The 21,066-nt window shown below is 40.4% G+C and overlaps 1 protein-coding gene across 1 annotated transcript in view; it reads left to right on the top strand.

Annotated features, from left to right (window-relative positions):
- RHOBTB1 (Rho related BTB domain containing 1) overlaps positions 1-21,066 on the top strand; it is a 50,488-nt gene that overhangs the window by 17,924 nt on the left and 11,498 nt on the right. The window contains exons 3-4 of the mRNA XM_057368389.1: positions 10,661-10,862; positions 11,195-11,298. Of these exons, the coding sequence (XP_057224372.1) occupies positions 10,671-10,862; positions 11,195-11,298 (296 nt within the window). The 5' untranslated portion in view covers positions 10,661-10,670. The remainder of the gene's footprint in view (positions 1-10,660; positions 10,863-11,194; positions 11,299-21,066) is intronic.

Here is a 21,066-nt window from a genome sequence, read left to right as displayed (position 1 = left end):
GGGCGATGCCGCTTCCCTGCCGAGCCGCGCCGGCTCCGGGCGCTGCCCCGCCGCCCTGAGGAGCAGCGGGAAGGGGGCGCGGCGGCGGCGGCCGCCTCCCCGTCCTGTGCCGCGGGGCCGGGCCAGCCCCGCTGCGGTCACCCCGGCTCCCGGCATCCCGCCCTCCCGGGTAGGTCCCGCGTCGCCGGGCGCGGTCGTGCTCCGAGCTGCCGGTGTGCGGGGCCGGGGCGGCTCCGCTGGGGGCGGGTGGCGGCGCCCCGTGAGTCCCGTTTGCCCCAGGTGCGCTCCCGCCTTGAYGAGAGAGAACAGGAGCTGGTGGCATCCTCCTCGGGTGTCCGTCCCCGAGGACAAGAGAGAGCTGAGTCCTTGATGAAGTTAGATCTGTCTTGGTCGTTTTCCAGCGAGGCCACGAGGTGCTAGGCAAAATTAGAGCGGTGTGATGTGTATGGGAAGCAGAAACCTCCGGTTCTTGGTACCCCTGAGTGTCATTTAGTAAAAACCCGAAGGATTTCYTTTTCCCCCTGCTGTGTCTGTGGAGTCCTTGTGTGTTGTTGTGACAACAGCAGCTGTTGGGGGGTCTTGTGGCACAGATTATCAGGTGACTGTGTCGGGATCTATTTGGGGGTCATAGAGGGGCTGTAGAGACAAACAGTAGTAGACTTTTCATTTGTTTAGTCAGCCTTCAGTGGATATTGTGGCATCCAACATCTAGAGCAAAGAGAAATCGGTCAGTGGACATGTTGAGGCAGTCTAGGCAGAGAGCTCCAAATTGCTGTCTGTTGGTCAAGGAACTACTCTGAAGGCAACAATATACTTGTTTAAAAATGATAATAATAAAAGAAAGCCCTCGAGGCTCTGCATATGGTCACAGCAAGAGCAAGGAAGTGATGCCAGAACAGTCTCAATGACTTTGTTCATCCTCAGTTTGTGTACTATTTCAGGACACACAGCTGACTTGAAGCCAAATGTTCAGCTTGAGCTGTAATAGAAGCTGAGGTGGAAATAAGCTTTTCCAGTGTGCTTAAGGGGAGTCCTTTAGCTGCTGGTCCTTCTAGGCAAAAATAATGCATGTTTGGAGAAACCCACCGTTGTTAGGACTACATTGAAAAGTTGTCAGGACTGCTCAGTGTGAGTAGCAACTGAATGGCACATATTTCAGTACARGATGTATTTCAAGATCAGGAGTCACATAACATGGACATGGAATTGCTTCATTTCTTTTCAGTATTTTACTGAGGTCCTGTCCCCATTGGGTTATGCTTTTTTTTTCTATGCATGTTGCATTTACCTATGTCTCAGATACACAGTGTATCTACACACTATTAACAGAGAAAAAAAAGTGAGTTCCATGTTTGTACTAGGGTTCTTTATTTAAGGGACATAATACTTAAGGAGCATAAGATCTGGGACAGGCTCAGATATACAGAAGTATTTTTATCCAAGAARAAATAAACATCAGTTTTAGCTCTGGGGAGCTTTCTAAAACTCCTGCCCTTTTAAAACTCCAAGCTTCATAAATACTGTAAAGCATTAGGCTGAGAGGAAGAGCTGATCACTTGACCAGTAAATCCTGATGTTTGATTCTTTGCTAATACACTTTACTTGCTGGAAAAATGCTTAAGTCCTGTATCCAGATGTTATCCTATGCTGAAGGAGATGAAAGGACAGAGAAGCCTTGAAGGAGAAGTGAAGGAGCGACAGGTGTTTGACCTGCTCCTCCCTTGCTCCCCTCCATCCTGCCAGAAAAATATACAAACATTGTAGAGGGAAGTGTGTGTTTGGAAAGGAGGAAAAGGAGAAGCTGAGTGGTCCTGGCCTGCAGAGCAGCTCAGAGATTGGGGTGAATATATCCTTGAATCACTGACTGGATTTCCATAAAAGYGCTCAAAACTTTGTGCTGAAGGAGTGAATGGTGYRTGAGCTACAACTGGTGCACCTGCAYTGTGGAGCTCTTCAGCACCACAGAAATAGTGTCATGAAATACAAGTATGTATTCCCTTTGCTTCCCATCCAATATCATTCTACTTTTCTGTTTTCCTGTCCTTTCTGTCTGACATGAGACATGAAAAAGCAATTTCTTTCTTGTTTTTAAGTTATTTTTTTCTTTGCAAATGAATCTCTGTGTGGCACTGGACGTTACAAGAAAACTTCACATCCRTTTGGTGCCTCCTGCACTATTCTGTTAATGTTGTTGGATTTGCATTTGAGACRTAAGTGCAGAACTTGACCCGTGATCTGAAAATAGCATTTACCTGAATTCTGCCATGCTGAAGTGTTTGCTATTCCAGTCAGTGTTTATGTCCTTGGGTGGGTTTTTCCTGCTCTCCTTATGACGTCCGAGTCTCCTTTGGTAGTTTCCTTGTGSTAATTACGTCTGGGAATGAATAAAATCACGTATAAATGTCTTTCTAAGATCACTGATTAACAGAGAAGAGACTGCTTAAGAAATGTCACATAAAGTTCAAGAAATAAGAGGCTGATTCTATCTTTTGGAAAGAGAACAGATACAGAAAGGGAATTCAACAGTTCTCTGTGCTGGAAGGTCGTCAGTGTCTCTGGAATATTCTTCTTTTTCTGTAATTCTAGCAAAGCTTGATAAATAWTTTCCTCATAGAAACACAAAAGTTGTGATAATGCCTTATTTGGTGGTTTTTGTCRTTATTCCTTCAGTACTGTTGGGAACACTGTTTGGGAACAGCCTACAGTGTCAAAGCCTTCCTTTTTAAGTGGGTACAATCATTAACAAACTCTGTTACAGTATCAGTAGTTTAATACTGCACAAACATCTTGATTACACGAGAGTAAAATCAGGTGTTTCATGGAGTTTATTACCACGAAATCTAGTAGTGTTGAATCAGGCTTTTTCAGTGACCTGTCTTCCCTTAGGCTGTGAGTTTTATACATTATTCCAGATGCTCTTGAACTCAGGATTCAGCTGCAGCTTTGCCCCAGTAATGTTGATCCGAATACCAAARCAGGAGTGAGAGCACCTGATGCTCTGTCTACACTAATGGATCATGTAATGCAACAGCAGGGGACATGGGAATTAAAAAGCTGGTGCWGAAGACCCAGTGTCCACATTGCACACAGCTCCAGGGACAAAGATTTACTTTAATTAATTACTTTAATCTGGTCCCATTGCTGAATGCTTACACCCAGTGGTGGGCAGCACACCTTTCCCATTGGAATTCAGTTTGTGCACTCTGGTTGCACCTGATGTGAACAAAGCATGGAGTATCTGCTTCAAAAATGTATTCTTGAGCTGAGTTAAAATGCTATTAGTGGTGCACCCTTGTTCTTCTCTTGCAGTGTACTCTTTTGTTRCAGAAGGAGGACTAATCTAAAGACTTTGAACATTTTATGGGTGGCTGCTTTAAAAAGTGCCGTCTGTTTGGTGATGGTTATCACCATCAATGGCTATTGTTCATTCTTCAGGTTCTTGGTTCTCAGCCACTTTTATTAATGTCAGCTGCAGTTAATTTCAGTTTGTGACGTTGTGGCAGATTATATCCCACAGCAATGCCAGATCTTGGTCACTGCTAGTCCCTCGTGTCTGCTGTGATTACCTCTGGTAAGTGGAAGGAACAGAGAGTTATAACCAGGTATATCTGGAATCCTTACAAAAGGCATCTGCAAAGCTGAAGTGCCAGCCTTACATCAGTCCTGTACCAGCTAGAGGAATGTTTCTCTCTTTCCAGGGGTGGCTCCCTTATGGTCACCATGGTTTTTCCACATCTCTCTGCACAGCAAGAGAGAAGAAGCAGAAGGAAGCACAAGGGACTGCCTTGGGTTGGGGCTTTTCTTAAGGAAGGTTCTGGAAAATTGGCTGAGGGAGGAGTGGGGTGCTTCAGGCTCTCCCAGCACTCAGAAAACACTCATCCCAGATTCTTGGAGCCCATGAGGTTCTGACACAGTTAAATGTTCTTCACCTGCCACGGGGATTAATTTCTAGGGCGATGATCTCATCACAAAGGATATCCCAAGGTATGTCACAGGTCAAAATAATATGTAAGCTGCTCAGTGTAATCAGCTTATTGATTTCTGCCCTTCAGGTCTTCCAGAACTTGTCAGAAAATGGACATGGTTCAAGTCTAWTGCTGAACTCTGCATTTGGGTTTCTACTTGGTCTGCTAGACTGAGTCTGAAAGACAAAAACAGGTCTTAGTGAGCTTCATRTTGTTGGAGGGGTCTCAGGAGAATATAAAATTGAATTGTACCTAAAATTGAATACTTCATTCTCAGCTGTTGAGTTTCAGGGCAGTCTGTTTTATGCACTGTAATGTGGGAAGAATTTGTGTTTTACCAGTAGCTCTGATTTGTGGGCATCTGAGAAAATGTTTATTCTTACTGATCAAAAGTTGTGTCATCACAGAGGCAGGCTGAGCTTGACAACGGATCTTAATAATTAACAGAAACAAACAAATCTGGAGTCATGCAGGCAGAGAAAGAGCCGAGTGACAGGCTTCTGATACTGCAAACCAGGAATTACTATTCCCTGTCTCTGCAGTTCCTGTGAGGGTTGTGGTGATCATTTGACTGAGAAGTTTTCTAGAAAAGGTAGAGACRTCTGTTCTGTCTTCAATTGTACATCTTCATTAGGGGCTGCTGCTTTGATTTCTGTCTGAAGCCATGGTCAATTTTTCACACCCTTTAAAACTTGAAGGATAGAGTGGGGATTATGGCAAATGAATGGAGCCTTCTGAGAATTTCTTTCTTTAWAAAGTAAGAGGTAGCATCCAGAAATAAATCTGATGCTTGCTGGTCAAAAGCTGACATAAGAGAAGYTGGTTCAGGCAGGCCAGGTGGAATCTCTTTTGATGACAACCTCAGTATTTAACTGCTCCAGGTGTATYAAATTTTAGCAGCATTCTCAGGAATTTATTTCATCATTGATACTGGCCCTAAGCTATCCCAGGACAGAAGAAAAAAGGGTAGAATCATGTTGTGCCCCCGTGGATGACAAAGATGTGTTGCTGTTGACCTGCACTCCTTTTGAGCACAGCAACAGCCAGGGTTATCTTCATTTATCACCTCATGCAGTGGAATGTTTCCATCAGCTGCCCTTCTGTTTCTACCCATGGGAGATCCAAAGGTTTTGCATTTGTGATCAGGTCAGCTGTAGAATATAAGGGTTTTTCTCCTTTCCCAGTCATTGGTTGTCTTCTGCTGATGGACCAGGTGGGGCAAGTAGGTGATAAATTTCAGAGTTAATCTTGAATTTCTTCCTCCTGAGTCAGTCTCTTCAGTCTTTCCATGTAARCTGCCAGAACTTGAAATAATGGTGACAGGGTAATGCTGCTTCACCCTGGACAACAATCCAGCCTGAAATGCATCGTGCCCATGTTTGTCCTCTGGTGAGCCAGTGATCTGATCCCACCCTCTGTCACCAGCTAGTTCTRTGATGCTGACCATCAGGAATAGTTTTGCTTTTGAAACCAGTCTCCCCACCACCCCTCCTAAGGTTTAATCAAATATTAATATTAATGTACACCTTGTAGAAAATGTTTTGTGGTGGTTTTTCAGCAGCTGGTGTAGTGTATGTATTATTTGATCCCATGTTGTGATTTACTTCACAAATATACTTGGTGGGGCCCTAAATTCATTGGTAAAATTGAGCCAAACCACAAAACCGCCTTTTGGCCCTTAACCTTTCCCCAAATCAGAGCTATCTGTGAACCCTACATTCTTGCACAAGCGAACACTAATTCCCCCTGCTTTGTCCCCTGGCATATGTGTGTTAATCCATTAAAGATTCTGGAAGAGCACATGGCAGGTTATATATCGAGCAGGAACATTTCACAYGCTTGTTCTGGCTCGTGTGCCTGTTGCTCCTTGCCAGCGTGCTGGTGCCTTGGGATTCTGCACTGCAAGGTGGTGATTGCAGTGCCTCAAGAACTTGGCATTTTGCATCTCCTTCTCCAGTTTCCATGGTTGCAAGCAATAATTTTGCAACTTGGGTATGGAGGCAAGTGTGTTGCAAAGTCTTGTGAATTTTTCTGTATTCTCTTTGACATGTTACTGCCTAATGGCTCTCTGAAGGAGTCACWCCAAAATGACACTAAAAAGTTTATCTCCAGAATAGATTGAAATGTGGGGTAGCTACAAAGGCACTTTCATATAGTTTTGAAAGAATGTGATTTTTGGGCATAAATGTTGATGATCTTATTACCTTGCTGGTGGCCTGAGTTTTTCAAATAATTACCATGCCCACGGTTCATATTAAGTCATATCAGATTTTGGTATCTCTTTCCATTAGATTTCTTTAGTAAAATTGTGACATTTTAATAGAGGTTGGCAACCTCTTTGAAGGAGTTCCTCATTTGCATGTTTGGTCAGATCACTTGACACAGGTTGAATTTTTTTTTTTTTCCCATGGAATAGCTTAAAGAAAAAATCCACTGAGCAGGCAATGTTCTTACATGCTGTCATTCTGAATTGCCATCTGAAGAGCTTGCTCTTAGCACAAGAGCCAAGTAAAATGCTTGCTTTGAGGGGTCCTATCTCAGTCTTATGGGATGTGTTTAAGTGCAGAGCTAAGAAGTAAATGGCTGCACGATCACCCCATAATCAGTGATTAATATAGACACTCTTTGTGATCTGTTCGTGGTGTTTTGCTGAAAAGGGTTGATAATTAGCTACTGCTCTGAAAAAAAAAAATCTTGGTTATGTTTTGTATATGCTAAATGAGGATTTTAAACATCTGGACATTTTAGAGTGGGCAGGTAGAGATCCATAGGGGTGAATTCCTGGTCCTGCACAGGCCACTTGCTGTTCTTCATCCACTTMATTTCTAGCAGAGAAAAATGCAATCATAGCTTTAAMTMTATTAAACTGCATTTTTAAAACAAGTTCATGGTTATGSTCTGATTATCTATTGTATATTAATAGACCTCCATCGATATAGAGAGTGAGGGGGATTGTGTGTGTCTGTTGTATTTAATCTGTGTACCAGTGCACCAGATAATCAAGTGATGTGCTACATCTACTGATCTTTTCGAAAATTTCTTTGAAAGACAGTGGTTCATTATTGAGGCTGACCAGCCCACATGCTATGGTAACCACAACTGTTTTATAGTGATAATAATAATTCATTTAGCAATGAGGAAAATCTAAATGAAAAACCAAGCACCCCACAGCAATTTGAGGTGAAACAACTGAGAAAGAAATTGGCAGCCATAACCATCTGCAAGCCATGGTTCAGAACCGTAACCTTACACTTCTTTGGGAATAAATCAGCTTTATTTGGAATATTTCTGAACTGCTAATGAAGTGAATGAATTAAATGGCTTTATGTTAGATCTCGAGTCTACTCACATCTCCTGGTTTTTGGCTGCCTCTGTCTTCTCTTCATCTGCAAACAATCACAGGTGACAATGTAAAAATAGAACATCCTAAGAGATTTTTGAGATCCTGTGTTATTCTTACGGGTRTCTTTTTCATTCCATCCATCTGCTCATCTTTCTTTAGAACTGGATTAAGCAGCTGAATTTTGTGCTCCTTTCTTTTGGAAAAAGCGATTTCTGATCAGACCTTTTCCYTGGTAGGTTTCTTGCTGACCCTCATTTGATGGCCTTTCTGTCTTTCTCTGTTTTTTGKKTTTTTTTTTGTCAGTGCCCTTTCTGGGACTGGTCACCTTTCCAGTAACTTTCYTCCTAGTTTKACCYTGCTTTGTTTTGCTGGTAAATAGGTTGCTGGTTGTAGGTTGGTTTTAACAAGATTTTCCTTGGTCTTGGAGTGTTATGCCATTTTTAAATCTTTATATATGCTGCTTTGTTCTTGTCTAACCAGTTCAGTTTCAGTTCCAGTTGGTCTTCCCAGATATCACCAGACTTTCAGAGCTCTAATCTAGTTGTCTTATTGTTATTGGTTTTTTTTTTAAATTTAAGTTTTGTAAATACATGTTTAGCATTTTAAATCAGTGTGATTATATAATAGGTTTAGCACCAGCTTAACCTAGAGGCTACCGTAAAAAAACTAACTCTGGTTGTGGTTTTTAGATCTTGTAKGTATTCCTGGCTTTAATCATTCCAGTAGCCAGAAGGCATCTGGCTGCATTTGTAAGCATTTAATCAACTTGTTTTGCTAATTGTTTATACAGTAATTTGCTGTTAGCATCTGGTTTTACTTGAGGTGTCTAAATATCTGTCCAGGCTTCTGTCTGTCAGTCTCTTCAGGAGCTATTTCTGCTTTTTTCCCTTCTGAAAACTAGTCAACTGTATTAAAATGATCTGCTTTTTTTAACACACAGTTACACTATATATACTGGAGCATATTTAAGAACTTGCCTTAACATAGCCACAAAGCTCTACTTTTGTTTTTATTCCTGGTTTATTTTAATCTCTGTCCTGTGCAGTATTGAGTCATGCTAAAAATATCTTCATTAGATTGTCATTGATCTACAGCAGGGCATTCAGGCATGCTGCRTCTGAGTCCTGTGATAACTTTGCTTTAATTAAGTCAGTAAGTATATTGGAAAATTAAAACCCCAATAATTTTTAAATTTTGTTTTCATGTGTTTCTTTTCTAGGATTCTCAGATAGTTGCTTTGATTTATCTAGTTACTTTTATTTAGATATAATTTTAAATTGGCTTTGTTATCCTCTTGGGAATGTTTTTAAGATTCCACACTCTGTGCTTAACACATATTTTGTGGCTGATTGAAGCACGTTTTTGCAGAACTTTTTTGAGAACCATTTGAGAACTTTTGATGACTTTTAAAACCAAATAGTTATATAAAACCTCACCTAATCTGTGCAACAGCATTTTAATRGAATATTGGGTTGGAAGAAAAATTGATTTGGCCTCTTTGCTTGATATTTTAAAACCAAGCAGACACACTGGCCAGCCATGCTCTTTCATTTTGTTTTCTAGCCTTGTAAACATTTCCACATTCCATCTGTGGTGTCTAGTCCATGCATGAACAAAATATGAAGTAATTTAATACCACATAATATGTCAAGGGGGTTGCTGTTTATTCTCAGACTCGAAATGAAACTTTTTAAGATCACGTGCTGAAAGCTTTTGGGGTTTTGCTGCTCATAGGGGCCCTGCCTGTGAGGCCGTGGTGTATGAACACGCCTCGTTCTCTGCAGTGTGGAAAATAAAACCTGGTTTTGTAATTTTAGTTCTGTTATGGCTGTATCCTGAGGATTCAGCTGAGGATGCTGAGGAGGAAGGAGGAGTTAACTCTCCTAACTCCTCCCTCCACACATAAATAAAGATTACAACTGTGCTTTAGCCATTACAGTCATTAGCATGCAGTCCATACTCAAAATTTTATCTAAATGAATGACCTTTAGTTCTTACAAAGACTTTAGTTTCTTGGTGTACATCACTTTAAATAATGAATGAATACAGTTAAAATCAGTGTTTGGCTTGTAGTTACCAAACATGATTTTTCTTCAATCAGAACATAGTGTCTCCAACAGTGAAAAACAGACACCAAAATAGCTTGAATCTGTTATTTTAAACACCCTGACAGGTAATATATATTCTACATTTATGTGTGMATGAGATTTGAATAATAAAAAAGGTATTGAAACAAATCATTGGACTTCTTTATCTATAGTGCTTTCTCCTCAGGAAAAGGACASCATCACTCCAGAGGATGACCTGTGTTTTATCAATTAAATTGCTTTAGGTTCCTTGCTGAAATAATCATTAGGCAAGCCTTCCTGAACAGGTTTTGTGACTTGTATTTTCCCTTTTCTGCCTCCTTGATTACAATTCCCTGGCAGAGATCAGATTGCTCAGCAGACTGCTAGACATTAGAAAACCARATTCAGATATATCAAACTATGATCCCACATATGAAAATGACAGACTGTAGTAAACAGGCCTGAGTTGGTTTTAGTTTTTCAAATACCCATTTTTCCCAGCTTGCATTTGTTCAGTATGTTGCCAAAGGATATTTAAATAAATAGTTTCAATAATAGCTTTTCCTGAGGATAGCCATCTTCAAAAMACTTCTTCTCTTCACTTTCCATTTCATGTCTGAAAGATTTTCTAGGTGTAGGTAAGTATATTTGCAAGTTTCTGCTTGGCTCTTTAGTTTCATTTTAGCCCATGATCCATTCTCCTTGGAAAATTAAGACTCTGTGGTACATGCAGGATGTAGTGGGAATTGTGGTTTGTAGTGAACAGTCTCTGGAGTCRTCTTACAAGTGAGTTTTATTGTGTGCTAAAGCCATCTGTGCTGCTTGCTGGTAGCAATATTGTTTGGACAGCCCTAAATCAAATAGTGAAGGGGCAGGATTGCAGAAGGCAGGTTTATACTGGTGTCCTTCAGGTCAAACCCACTGATGCCCAGTCTTTTTTTTTTCTCCTGGCATAAAAAGTAGTAGCAAGAGGTAAGTTTGTGCTAGCTGTCCTTGTTTCACCAAGATCTATCTTCTGCAAACAGGCTTGTGTTTACAGAAACCAAAGTGAAAATAGCATGTGAACAGCATAAAGCCACTGCGGTCAAAATAGTTGTGTATTTGCATAACTGAGCAGTATTTAAAGGACTGGCTGGCTTACTTTGGGACAGTTCACTACACACTTTTCCTTGAGAGTTTGCTGCCTCCAGGCTTCTCTCAGGAAGTGGAAGTAAAAGGCTCTGATTCTAAAYAGCATTGTTTTCAGGCAGAAGTAGAAAACAAGTTTAACTGTCTTGTTACAGCTTCTGATAAATGGACATTGACATGGACTACGAAAGACCCAACGTTGAAACGATCAAGTGCGTGGTGGTTGGAGACAACGCAGTGGGAAAGACTCGTCTGATCTGTGCCAGAGCCTGCAACACAACCTTGACTCAGTACCAGCTGCTGGCAACGCAYGTCCCGACCGTCTGGGCCATCGATCAGTACCGCGTGTGCCAGGAGGTGAGGGCTGCGGGCACGACACGCTGCCAGGGGCTGCTGCAATTTATTGGCAAGCTTTACCCTGTCAGGATGCAGCAGTGAGCTCACAAGTATCTGATAAATGATCTGTGCTGCAGTCGTGCTCTGATACACCTCTTATTATAAAGTAATCTTTAAATCAAACGGTGGTTTTAGGGAGATGAATATTCTGCCTGTTTTGTAAGTTACATCGTTTGGTAAAAACTATGTGGGATAGAGTCTTGACCTGTTATGCTTTGGAGTTTTTGACAGGGTGAACAGAAAAGTAATTATCTGATGGAGGGAAAGAGAATGTTCTGTGTGTTCTGTTCTAGGTCCTTGAACGCTCAAGAGATGTTGTGGATGAAGTGAGTGTTTCCCTCAGGCTGTGGGATACGTTTGGGGACCACCACAAAGACAGGCGCTTTGCTTATGGAAGGTAAACTGATCCAAGCACAATTTTAAGAAATACTTGGATTCGAATTTTAGGGCAGAAACAAATTGAAAATCGGAATTTTGAGAAGCAAGGACTTAAAAACAATCACGGGTATTCATGTTCCTGCCCACCGCAAAGAGGATTATCTGCTGCAAGGATTAAAAAGATATAAATATTTAAAAAGCAGCATAGTTTTACTACGCTACGTTTCCTTGAACAGCCTGCTAAGCTCTGTCAACAACTGTTGTCCTATTTTGAATTTTAAAGAACATTCCCCAAAATAAGACCGTAGTTTTACAAAATTGAACATCAGCACTCTCTGCCTGTATAAGCAATGTATGATATAATTGCCTAACAAGCAACAAACAAGGAGAGATGTTGGGAAATATTACTCTTACTCAATGAAATATTTATTTAACTAAAACCAGTGATGTTAAATGGGCAGCTAACCTCTTGAGAGCAGAGCCAGTTTCATGAAAGATGAGGCTGTTCCGTATTTCCTTAATTAAAGCTGAGGTTTTTCTTCTATAAATATAAAATGTCTGCTAGTGAATTGATTACCCCTGGAATTAATAAAAAAAACATATATAATAAATACATATTTAAATTAATGTGATCTATATTTTTCCAGCATTTATTTTATATATATATATATATATATATATGTGTGTGTGTGTATATATATGTATGTAAAAGTTCAGCACAGTTCCAGCAAGGACTGAAGCCAGTGATAGTCTTTCTGGTTTGTTTAATTAGATCTGACCTTGTGGCAGTACAGACAGCACAACAGCTCTATTAGGCAAATACTGAGCTGAAGGTGGGTTTTGGACATGATTTCATAACTGACATTTGAGAGGTCTCAGTCCTCACACATTTTTTCACCTTGGCAAATTTTTTCATAACCTTTTCCTGTCTGCTTCAGTCACTGCAGTTGGTCAGACTTTCATAGGCAGACACCTTTTTTTCCCAGCTGGCAGTGCCCTTTGTAGAGTGTCAGCCCCAGCTTTCTATTCCATGTGGCCAAAATGTACCGTCTTGCTGTTTTTCTTCTCTCTGTGCTGCCTGATGACACGAGTGACTTTGAAGGAGGATGGTCTTTTCTATTCTCTRCCCCTCAGAAATGCTGCAGAGGTTTCTGCTGGTTGAATCCACCCATTAAATTTTCAGGCTGTAGAGCTCTGAGACCCTCTTTGTGTACAACACTGTGTTGAGTTTTCACAGAATTTTCTGTCAGGAGCTAAAGTGGCAACGCATCTGGACTGCACAACCTGTACCGTTTGTAAATAAGCTTTGTGAGAGAAATTGCTGACTTTAAGGTAATATTTACCTTAATATTTAGTGCTACTGGAATATGTGAATAGATACTGCTTTAGCTTTTGGCAGYACATGGAGCCTGCATTGATAAATTTGGATGTAACTTCATGTTTCCACTAACTGTTCCACTTTGATGCGGCCTCCTGATATTCTGCAACAGATACTGTGTCACTGAGAAGATTACTGGAGATTAGGAGAAGGGAATCAGGCATGTTCTGAACCCTGATCCCACGTTTACTGACAGGATGGGAGAGGGAGGAAACAACGTACTTAGATTCTAATCCTGCAAACACCAAGGAGGACGTGAATAACTTGAGATCTCGAGGATTAAGCATATGAACACAGCGGTTTGTTTGCAATGGTAGCTGAACTGAACTTGTGTAGAATGAGGTTTGCTATGTCCTAATTAACATTAAAAGGCTATTCTGGAAGCCTGCTCTTCTGTTAGCAGTTTTTCTGCAAGTCTTTTAATTAAGAAAGTAACTGGAAACTCTAAAGAGATACTTCAAAAATAAAATTTCAGATGTGAAATTTTTTTTTGATTGTAAGCACAGCCTGGTACTTTGTTGTTTCAAAAATGGTAACAATGCATTTAAAGCAGATTGTTTAGTACTTTACCGGGTTGGCTTTTAAAAAAGAGTTTTTCAATGCTGGGTGTTCCTATGTATAGGAATTTATTTTAAATCACCTCTGTACCTTGAGCTGCAGTCTGGTCAGCTGTGTCAAATCTTGCAGGACAGTGAAAGGTCTGTTTTATGCCAAACTGCTCAAGGTTACACCTGCAAATGCCCCGTGTTTTGATTGTCTGAAGGATTGTATAATAATATAATCCTTTGGTTCTGTTAAAAAAAAAATCTGTGCATCTGCACCTTATGGAGGGAAAGGCTTATTCCAGCAAACATTCAGCCAAGACCTCTAATTGTCCTAAACCTGGTGTAACAAGAACCAGCAGGTCATTAACTCACCTGCTGCTCCTTGGAAAAGTTTGCTCCATACAGTTTTAGAAAAYGTTACATAAATAGATTATGCTGTAGATGACAGGGTGAACAGTTAATAGGACTTGCAGTGCAGATAAATCCTTCTTAACTCTTTTTCACAGATAGAAACATGAAAGGAGAACGAGGAAAGGAATCTGTTTTCCACTATTTTTGTGACAGGAGGAGAGAAACATTGAAATGCTGCTGGGGATGGAAYAGTTAATGTTTCTGCTGCCATCCCTTAATGGGAGTGTGGAGAGTGAGATCAGCTTGCATTCTGCTCTGTGGTGTTTAGTTTAATAATCACACTCCTCTGGGAGCTTTGGGAAACAGTTCCTGACAGCTCAAGGGGGTGAGGGGSATGTGGCTGCAGAGACTTGTGGAAATGTTTGCTGCAGTTTTACAGAATGACAATTTTTCCCCCCCTAAGACTAAAGTGTGTGTTTTAGTTTTGGAAATGTCCTGTTCAGCTGAGCTTAGGCAACATGTGATGCCTAAACAGGCATTTATTGATAATCACCCTTAGGATTTCATTGGTTCACAGTCACATCAAAATGCTGTAAAATGATAATGTCTTGGTTATAATTTTGTGTATTGATTTCCAGCTCCCAGGCACCTCTTTGTTTAATAACAATCTAGTCTTGGTGCTGTTGTACTCTAAGCCTGCAGATGAGGTGTGAACTTGGTTTAAAGCCCAAGTTGTTATTCTGTAGCAGTTTTTCTGGGAGACAAGTGTAAAGACAAGAAAACATCTTAATTTACATTTCAGCTTGTCAGGATTCATCCTCCTGTCCAATCTGGTTTTGAATGAGAGTGTCAACATGTCATCATGTTCAAACTAATTCTAGAAGCTGGCTTGCACTTTTTTTTTCTTGCTTTTTGCATCCTTTTTTTTTTCCCAGGTAAACATGTTTGGCTGATTTGATAAATAGCCTCTATATGCTGAATTTTCTGAACATGCAGCTCTAGTATGTGTGAACGTGAGCACAAATCTGCAAAGAGTTAATTCAGTCCCAATCAAATATTTATTCTCAATACCATGGATGGGGTTTGTCAGCTAATYCAGCCAGAATGATTTATTTACTTGCAACTTAAATATGAGCTGTAGACCAAACAAAATCTGTTCATGCAGCATGGACAGAAAACAGCTTTTTCCTCATGACTTACAAATGTGAATGAGTCTTGCTGTGAGACTGCTGACAGAGCCTCTTAAATATGTTTAGAGTATTTCCTGTGTTGTGAATGGATTTGGTAAGCCTTGTGGTATTGTATGTACACAGAGGAGCACACTCATTTGACTTCTTCTGTGTGATTACAATTCCCTYCACCAGTTACTTCAATGTAATTGAATCCCTAAAAATACACCTGAACRCTGCTGAAAGGAGTCCTTGAAAACAGGSCTTTATCACTGATATTTGAAGACTTCCACCAACCTCTTTCTGATGTTTTTTCCTGGAGGGCCAATGATGATGATGATATTTCTGTAAGAACAAAACCAAGGTAACTGTGATGTCAGATGGTGTTTGCATTGAGCAGATTCAGTGAGATTTGAGGTTTGTGCCTCGACAGAGTTCCTTGGTGTCCCTTCAGTCAGATGGGTGCCCTCTGTAGCACCTTGGCCAGGCTGASACAGGGCCAGCAGCTCCCCTCCTCTCCTCAGAGAAGGTCTGAGCTTTCACAAGAGCCTTGTGAATGAAAGCTCACACATTCCCTGTGCCTCACAGGCCAACACTGTCACGTGTTGGAAGGGATCATCAGAGAKCTGTCTTTAGAGCAGAGGAGCTTAACAGACACAGGACAGCCTCTTGCTTTGTTAGCAAGGGGGCAGCTGATGAGGAATCCAGTTATTTTCAGATGTCTCTCACCTTGGCTGCTTCCTTTTGCTGTTTTCTGCCACAAAAAAGTGATAGGCACTATCTTCAAATCATCTTCAGCTACCCAAATTTGTGAGTCTCCCCTTCTACTTCACAGAGGTTTGTAAGCTATTCAGGTTCTTCATCATATGATCATGAAGAACTCATGTAAAAAAAAAAAAACCAAAAAACACAAGCATTTTAAAAAATATATGTTTGTTATGATTTTATTCTCTTTTGAGTTTGGCTTAGACCCAAGAAAGAATAAGCAGAGAGATTCATAGAGACAGCTTTYTCCGGTAACTTTATTCTGTTATTTTTTCTTCTTTTGTTACCTACGTGGACATTGGAGGCTTTTTCATTCAGCTGATGGGATAGTAAATGCTTTATATATTTAAACCAATGAAATTAATGCAGATCTACTTTTCTCCTCTGCATCCCACCATGGTTCCTTGCTGTGAGTAGGGAGAGGTTGCTCTGGAATTTCTGCTGGGGATCCTCCTTTCTATAGAAAGGTGTGTTCCATGTGTCCATGAGCCTGAGGCTCAGCTCTGTATATGGAATTTATCTGTGATAAATGGACACCTCCAATGCTTTAAGCCTTCCTTGACTGCAGTGGAAAAATATGTGGCAGCTGTTATTTGTGGTACAACAGAATTTCACATTTTCCTTGCTTTCCTAAGCCAGGGGCTGGGTGGAAAGAAAGCATTTGGGCTCTACTGCAAAGCCACAAGGCAACATCAAATCMTTTGGAAATGATATGCCTGGGAAGCTAATTTCTGTCAAAATCTTGATCTTAGTGAATTACCTTTGTGAATAGGTACAAGGTGGATTTCTTGTGCTGTTGTCCACTCCAAGGATCTCAGGATCTCAGACTGGGTTTCCYCARACRTGTCAGACTGTGGAAAACACTCTACACAACCACTTATGACTGTTTTAAACTAAATTCTTCTCAATAACTTTGCAATATAAACTTGTCAGTTAATATTCCTTGATAGTTTTGTTTAAATTTGAAAAAGAAAAGGAGGCTGGTTTTGGTGATAGCCCAAGGAAAGCAAAAAATATAGAAGTCCATATTTTCCCGGCAGAGAAAGATATGCATCTCTTGATGTTCAGTATCCATGTCTTCCCTGACTTCAGTAGCCACTCCCATTACTGGATGCAAACCAAACCCTACAATTCTTCCATCTTCTCTGAATTTTTCCCTCCTTAGCATCAGCAGTACTTATGAGGAATCAAGATTTTAATGGATTTTGGGACCTAGCTTTGGACCTTCCTTCTGATTTTTTTTTCCTGTTCCATCTTTACATCTCTCTGCTACCTGGAAATAATTCTTCTAAATGTGCTGCTTCAAGGCTGATGTTTGAACTAAATCTCTTCYTAACCTTTTTTGAACTCCGTATGGTTTTCTGATTCCTGGGGTATTTTTAGAAGATGGTGCCATAAAGAAATKATTCATTTCTTCTTTCATTTATTCTTTTGCAGAGTCTTTGCTGGAACTTGGTTGGTTCTCTGTAAAGAATTAGCATGTAGTTCTCATCTGTAAGCTGCCTTCTTACAATAACCAAAAATAAGATTGGAATGCCCCACCTTCCCTTGCATTTCTGGTTTCTCCATTGTTTTGTGAATTTATTTCCCATTATTTTGTTTTCTGGCTGTTGTCTGGAGACAGCAGTCTGCTGATTTGTCTTACAAATCCCTTTGTATGATGTTGTGTGTGTTTTGGTGTTTGCCCTGAGCTGATCAGACGTGTTTCAGCTGGCYCTGTACCTTCTCTTGCTCCAGCATTTTCTTTCATCCTTCTCCACTGATCTCAGGCTTTATGTCTTACATACATAAACCCTGACTTGGTATGTGAATATTTACATARGACTCAGAATATTTCAGTATTACAGCCTCAATTAACCATGTCTAGGGTTCTAGAATGCTTATTTCTATATTAGAAATGCAGTGACTGAGACCTCTGCTTCAGGAAAGGGAAGAAGGCATATATTGGTATTTTATGGTGAATGTGTATACATGATTCCAAAAAGAGTTTCCCTGAGTCTACTGGCAAAATCTGATCATGGTGGGGTACCTTGCAGGCAGCCTGTTTCAACTGCAAAGTCCTATTTAGCACTAAGCTGGAATTTTTCAAATGTGAATGTTGAATCAGAATTATGTATGAATTCACTTCATATAGCCACCAACAAAATAAGCCAAATTCCAAGACTGCGTGAGCAGTCCTTTAAATTATTTTTTGGTTGATTTTCTCTTGTTACACAGTTCCACACAACTTTGCCATTATTTTTAGCATTATTGTTGGACAGCCATTTGTACCATAAGAGCAGCTCTTACAAGCTTTCTGCAAAATGAGCTATTTTAATCATTCTTTGTGATATCAAAACATTTTTTGTCAACTTCTGTAAATGCATCAGTGTTTTCCCATGAGTACTTCAAAGGACGTAGAAGAGATTTTACAATGCTTAACATTTAAGAATGATGTATTGTTTGCAAGAAATGTATGGGAAAACTCTTTCCATTTTTGAACCACAGTCTTGAGATAYGCAATTTTCTTAAAGGGAGTATTTTCTGCCTTTTCTTCTTCTTTTTTTGTTGTTGTTTCCAACTGAAAATGACATTACAGRAATAGACCTGCATGCTACTCATCACCACATTTGAATGTCCTGGGGTGATTTTGTTATGTTCATCAGTCAYTTAATGAATTTTTTTTCATTTCATGTGATGGCTGCAACTGCGTTTACTGAAATCTGAGTCCACTTAAACCCATGTCAGCCTTGCTTATCTGTACAATTATTTGGTTTTTTTCCAGCTTGTTGAGATGCTTGCATGAAAAATGTTGTGACTGAGTTAATCTCTCTCTTCAAAATGCACTTGGACTGAGATGGCAGTGTAGCAGGGTTTTGCTCAGCCACAAATGAAATTCTCAAATTAATTCTTAGATGGCCTTCTAATTCCTGAGCCCACTGTGTTTGGGAACTTGGGAGCTGGGGTTTGCACTCAGGCTGCTGCCCTGCACAATCTTTCCTTTCAGGGGGTTGACACAAGGTGCAAGAAGGCAGCAGAGATAGCTCTTGTCAAATCCTTAGTCAGTGCTGTTCCTCCTGCTTTGTGGCAGCACACCATGTGCTCAATCCTGCCTGGGATTCGGCTGCCTGGAGAGTTTCTTCTCATTCTCTGAGGTCTAAAAAGGGGTGGTAGCTTCCATTGAAAGTTCTTCTTATCCAGGTTTGGGAAGATATCCCAAATGCCTTGAGGTGATAGCTGTGTTAGGTAGATGTGTGGCTTCTCCAAATGGCAGTAAGGTTCTTTGCCTGCAGGAATCTCCTACAGAAGGAAGGCCATACCTATGTTTAGACCAACCTGGGTTGACTTCAGATGTGTATAATTTGCATTAAAAATGTAAAATCCTGTGACTCCAAGGGGAGCATTTTAAGTTCTCTACACTGCTATGTGAGACTCCAGTGCTGGAGGTGACAAACAGGGAGTGCTGGTTGGTTTGCTGCAGCTCCAAGGATCTGCTCCCCTGTTCCCCCTGCCATATCCCACACATCTACAATTCTTCCCTGTTTGGAGCCCCAGGGAGTAGAAGGAAATCTGTTTGCTTCTTTCTGATGAGGCAGAATGTTTCCCTGGTAGTTGATCACATGCTAGAGCAAGTCACACAGAAATTAGGGGATTTTGGTGATGCTTAAATAGGTACAGAAGTTCAGGTAAGAACAGATGGTTTGCAATTTTTTTTCTGATAAACTTACGAAATGTAGAATGTAAGAGCAAAGCAGTTATGCATTTTCAGCATGTGCCACAGAATCTACAAGATAATGTGTTGGATATCCAAGCTCCCATTCCTGTCGGCTGGGTTATTTACAATACTTAGTTTCTCAAGATGTTTCAGTATCAAATAACAGTATTTATTTTTTTTCATATATTTGTTGTATTTAACAAAGATGAATGGACTCAGTGCCTTCACTGTGGCCCATCCTCATTGGATGGTGCTCCAGGAGGAATGTGATAGATAAGTTCTAAAGCATTTTCTGGAGAGAGACTTTTTACAGGAGCRTGTAGTGACACGGCAAGGGGGGTTGGCTTTAAATTGAAAAAGGTTTGGATTAGATATTAGATGTTTTTCTATGGGTGTGCTGAGGCCCTGGCACAGAGAAGCAGTGGCTGCCCCATCCCTGGAAGTGTCCAAGGCCAGGCTGAGGGGAGTCTGAGCAGCCTGGTCTGGTGGAAGGTCTCCTTGCCCATGGCAGGGGGTGGAAAGTGTTGGTCTTTAAGGTCTATTGCACCCCAAACTGGTTTATGATTCTGCAAAGAACTTGGTTTATAAAAGTTTATAAAAAATGTTTCTTGAATTGCTTCTGAGTTTTACTGGGAAATGGCTATGAAATTTTGTTTTTAGARTAAGTGCAGCTTGTATTTGTGAATRTATTACTGCAGAGAGAAAGGACGAATCAGGTTYACTTCTGTTTTCTTCTTTCTCATTCTCTAGGTAACCAGCACAAAAAGTAACCACACAAAAATGGTGATAAATTGGCCACTTTTGAAAAAAACACATCATTTTACATTCCCTGAGAATATTAAAATAACATTGGTACATTTTTAATGTTTGGGAAATACTAATGCATTATTTTAACCTGACAGGTTCTGGTTTTTATGAACAAMCGTCAAACCAAACTTTATACTGTGGTGTTAGCAAGTTGTAAATGTGCCTTTGACATGAACAGGAATTGTAGGTACTTTAATTAAAATTTCCAAAGGACATGTTTCCCCAAATGTCACAGTTCTCTGTAGATGGTTAATCTTCCTCAAATATTTCTGTCTCCAGTTTGTAGTGAGTGCARATCGTGCTTATGGCTTGAATGAAAACTTAATTTATTATGATAGAGTGGCTGTATTTTGTGAGCTAGCAGAGCCAGCTGTGGTGCTGGTTCAGCGTGTGAACTCTGCCACTACCCAGTGATTTCCCATCTGCCCTGTTTATGGCAAAAAAAAAAACCCATTAATTTCTTTCTGTCCAGTACAGAACTCTCAGGAATCTTTGTTTTATGGGGAAGTCCAGGTTTTAATAGAGGATAAATAATATGCAAATCACATTTTTTTACCTGTTTATCCCATTTTCCCCTTCMCAGGGATTTCTCACTGGGAGCTAAACAAGTATCTGCTGGGGTTCAGGTTTTACTCCTCCCTGACCTTGAACAGAGCAAATTTGAGTTTCAGGTGTATTTGCCTCAGCYCTGCAGCAGAGCAGTGTGTTGGTTGCTTAGCCCTTCACTATTTACTAGATAACTTTGCAGTTTGAACAGGCCTTGTTCCTAGATATGACAGATGTGTTGCAGTTTATATAAGATAGAAACTTGGAGCGGGAGCATTTCTCTTGCATTAAATTTATGCTCACAGCAGTCCCCGTATTGTGTGCAGCTATCTTTAGAAATTGCTGGATATATCTATGCCCTCAGTGAAATGTAGAAAGCAGCACTACTGTGGAGGTATTTCATTATTTAAAAGGTGAATGTTAAGATTCGCTGCTGCTGCTGCTCTGTACATGACACAAACTGCAGATACAACACATTGGTGCTAAATTAAAAAATAATGGAACTGAGATAGAGATGGTATTGCTGAGCTTA

This window comes from Malurus melanocephalus, unplaced genomic scaffold (genome assembly GCF_030028575.1).
Source record: "Malurus melanocephalus ecotype Western Australia unplaced genomic scaffold, MMel_1.1 scaffold_91, whole genome shotgun sequence".
In the NCBI taxonomy this organism is placed as follows: Eukaryota; Metazoa; Chordata; class Aves; order Passeriformes; family Maluridae; genus Malurus; species Malurus melanocephalus.
This window is presented reverse-complemented; position numbering and strand designations above follow the sequence as displayed.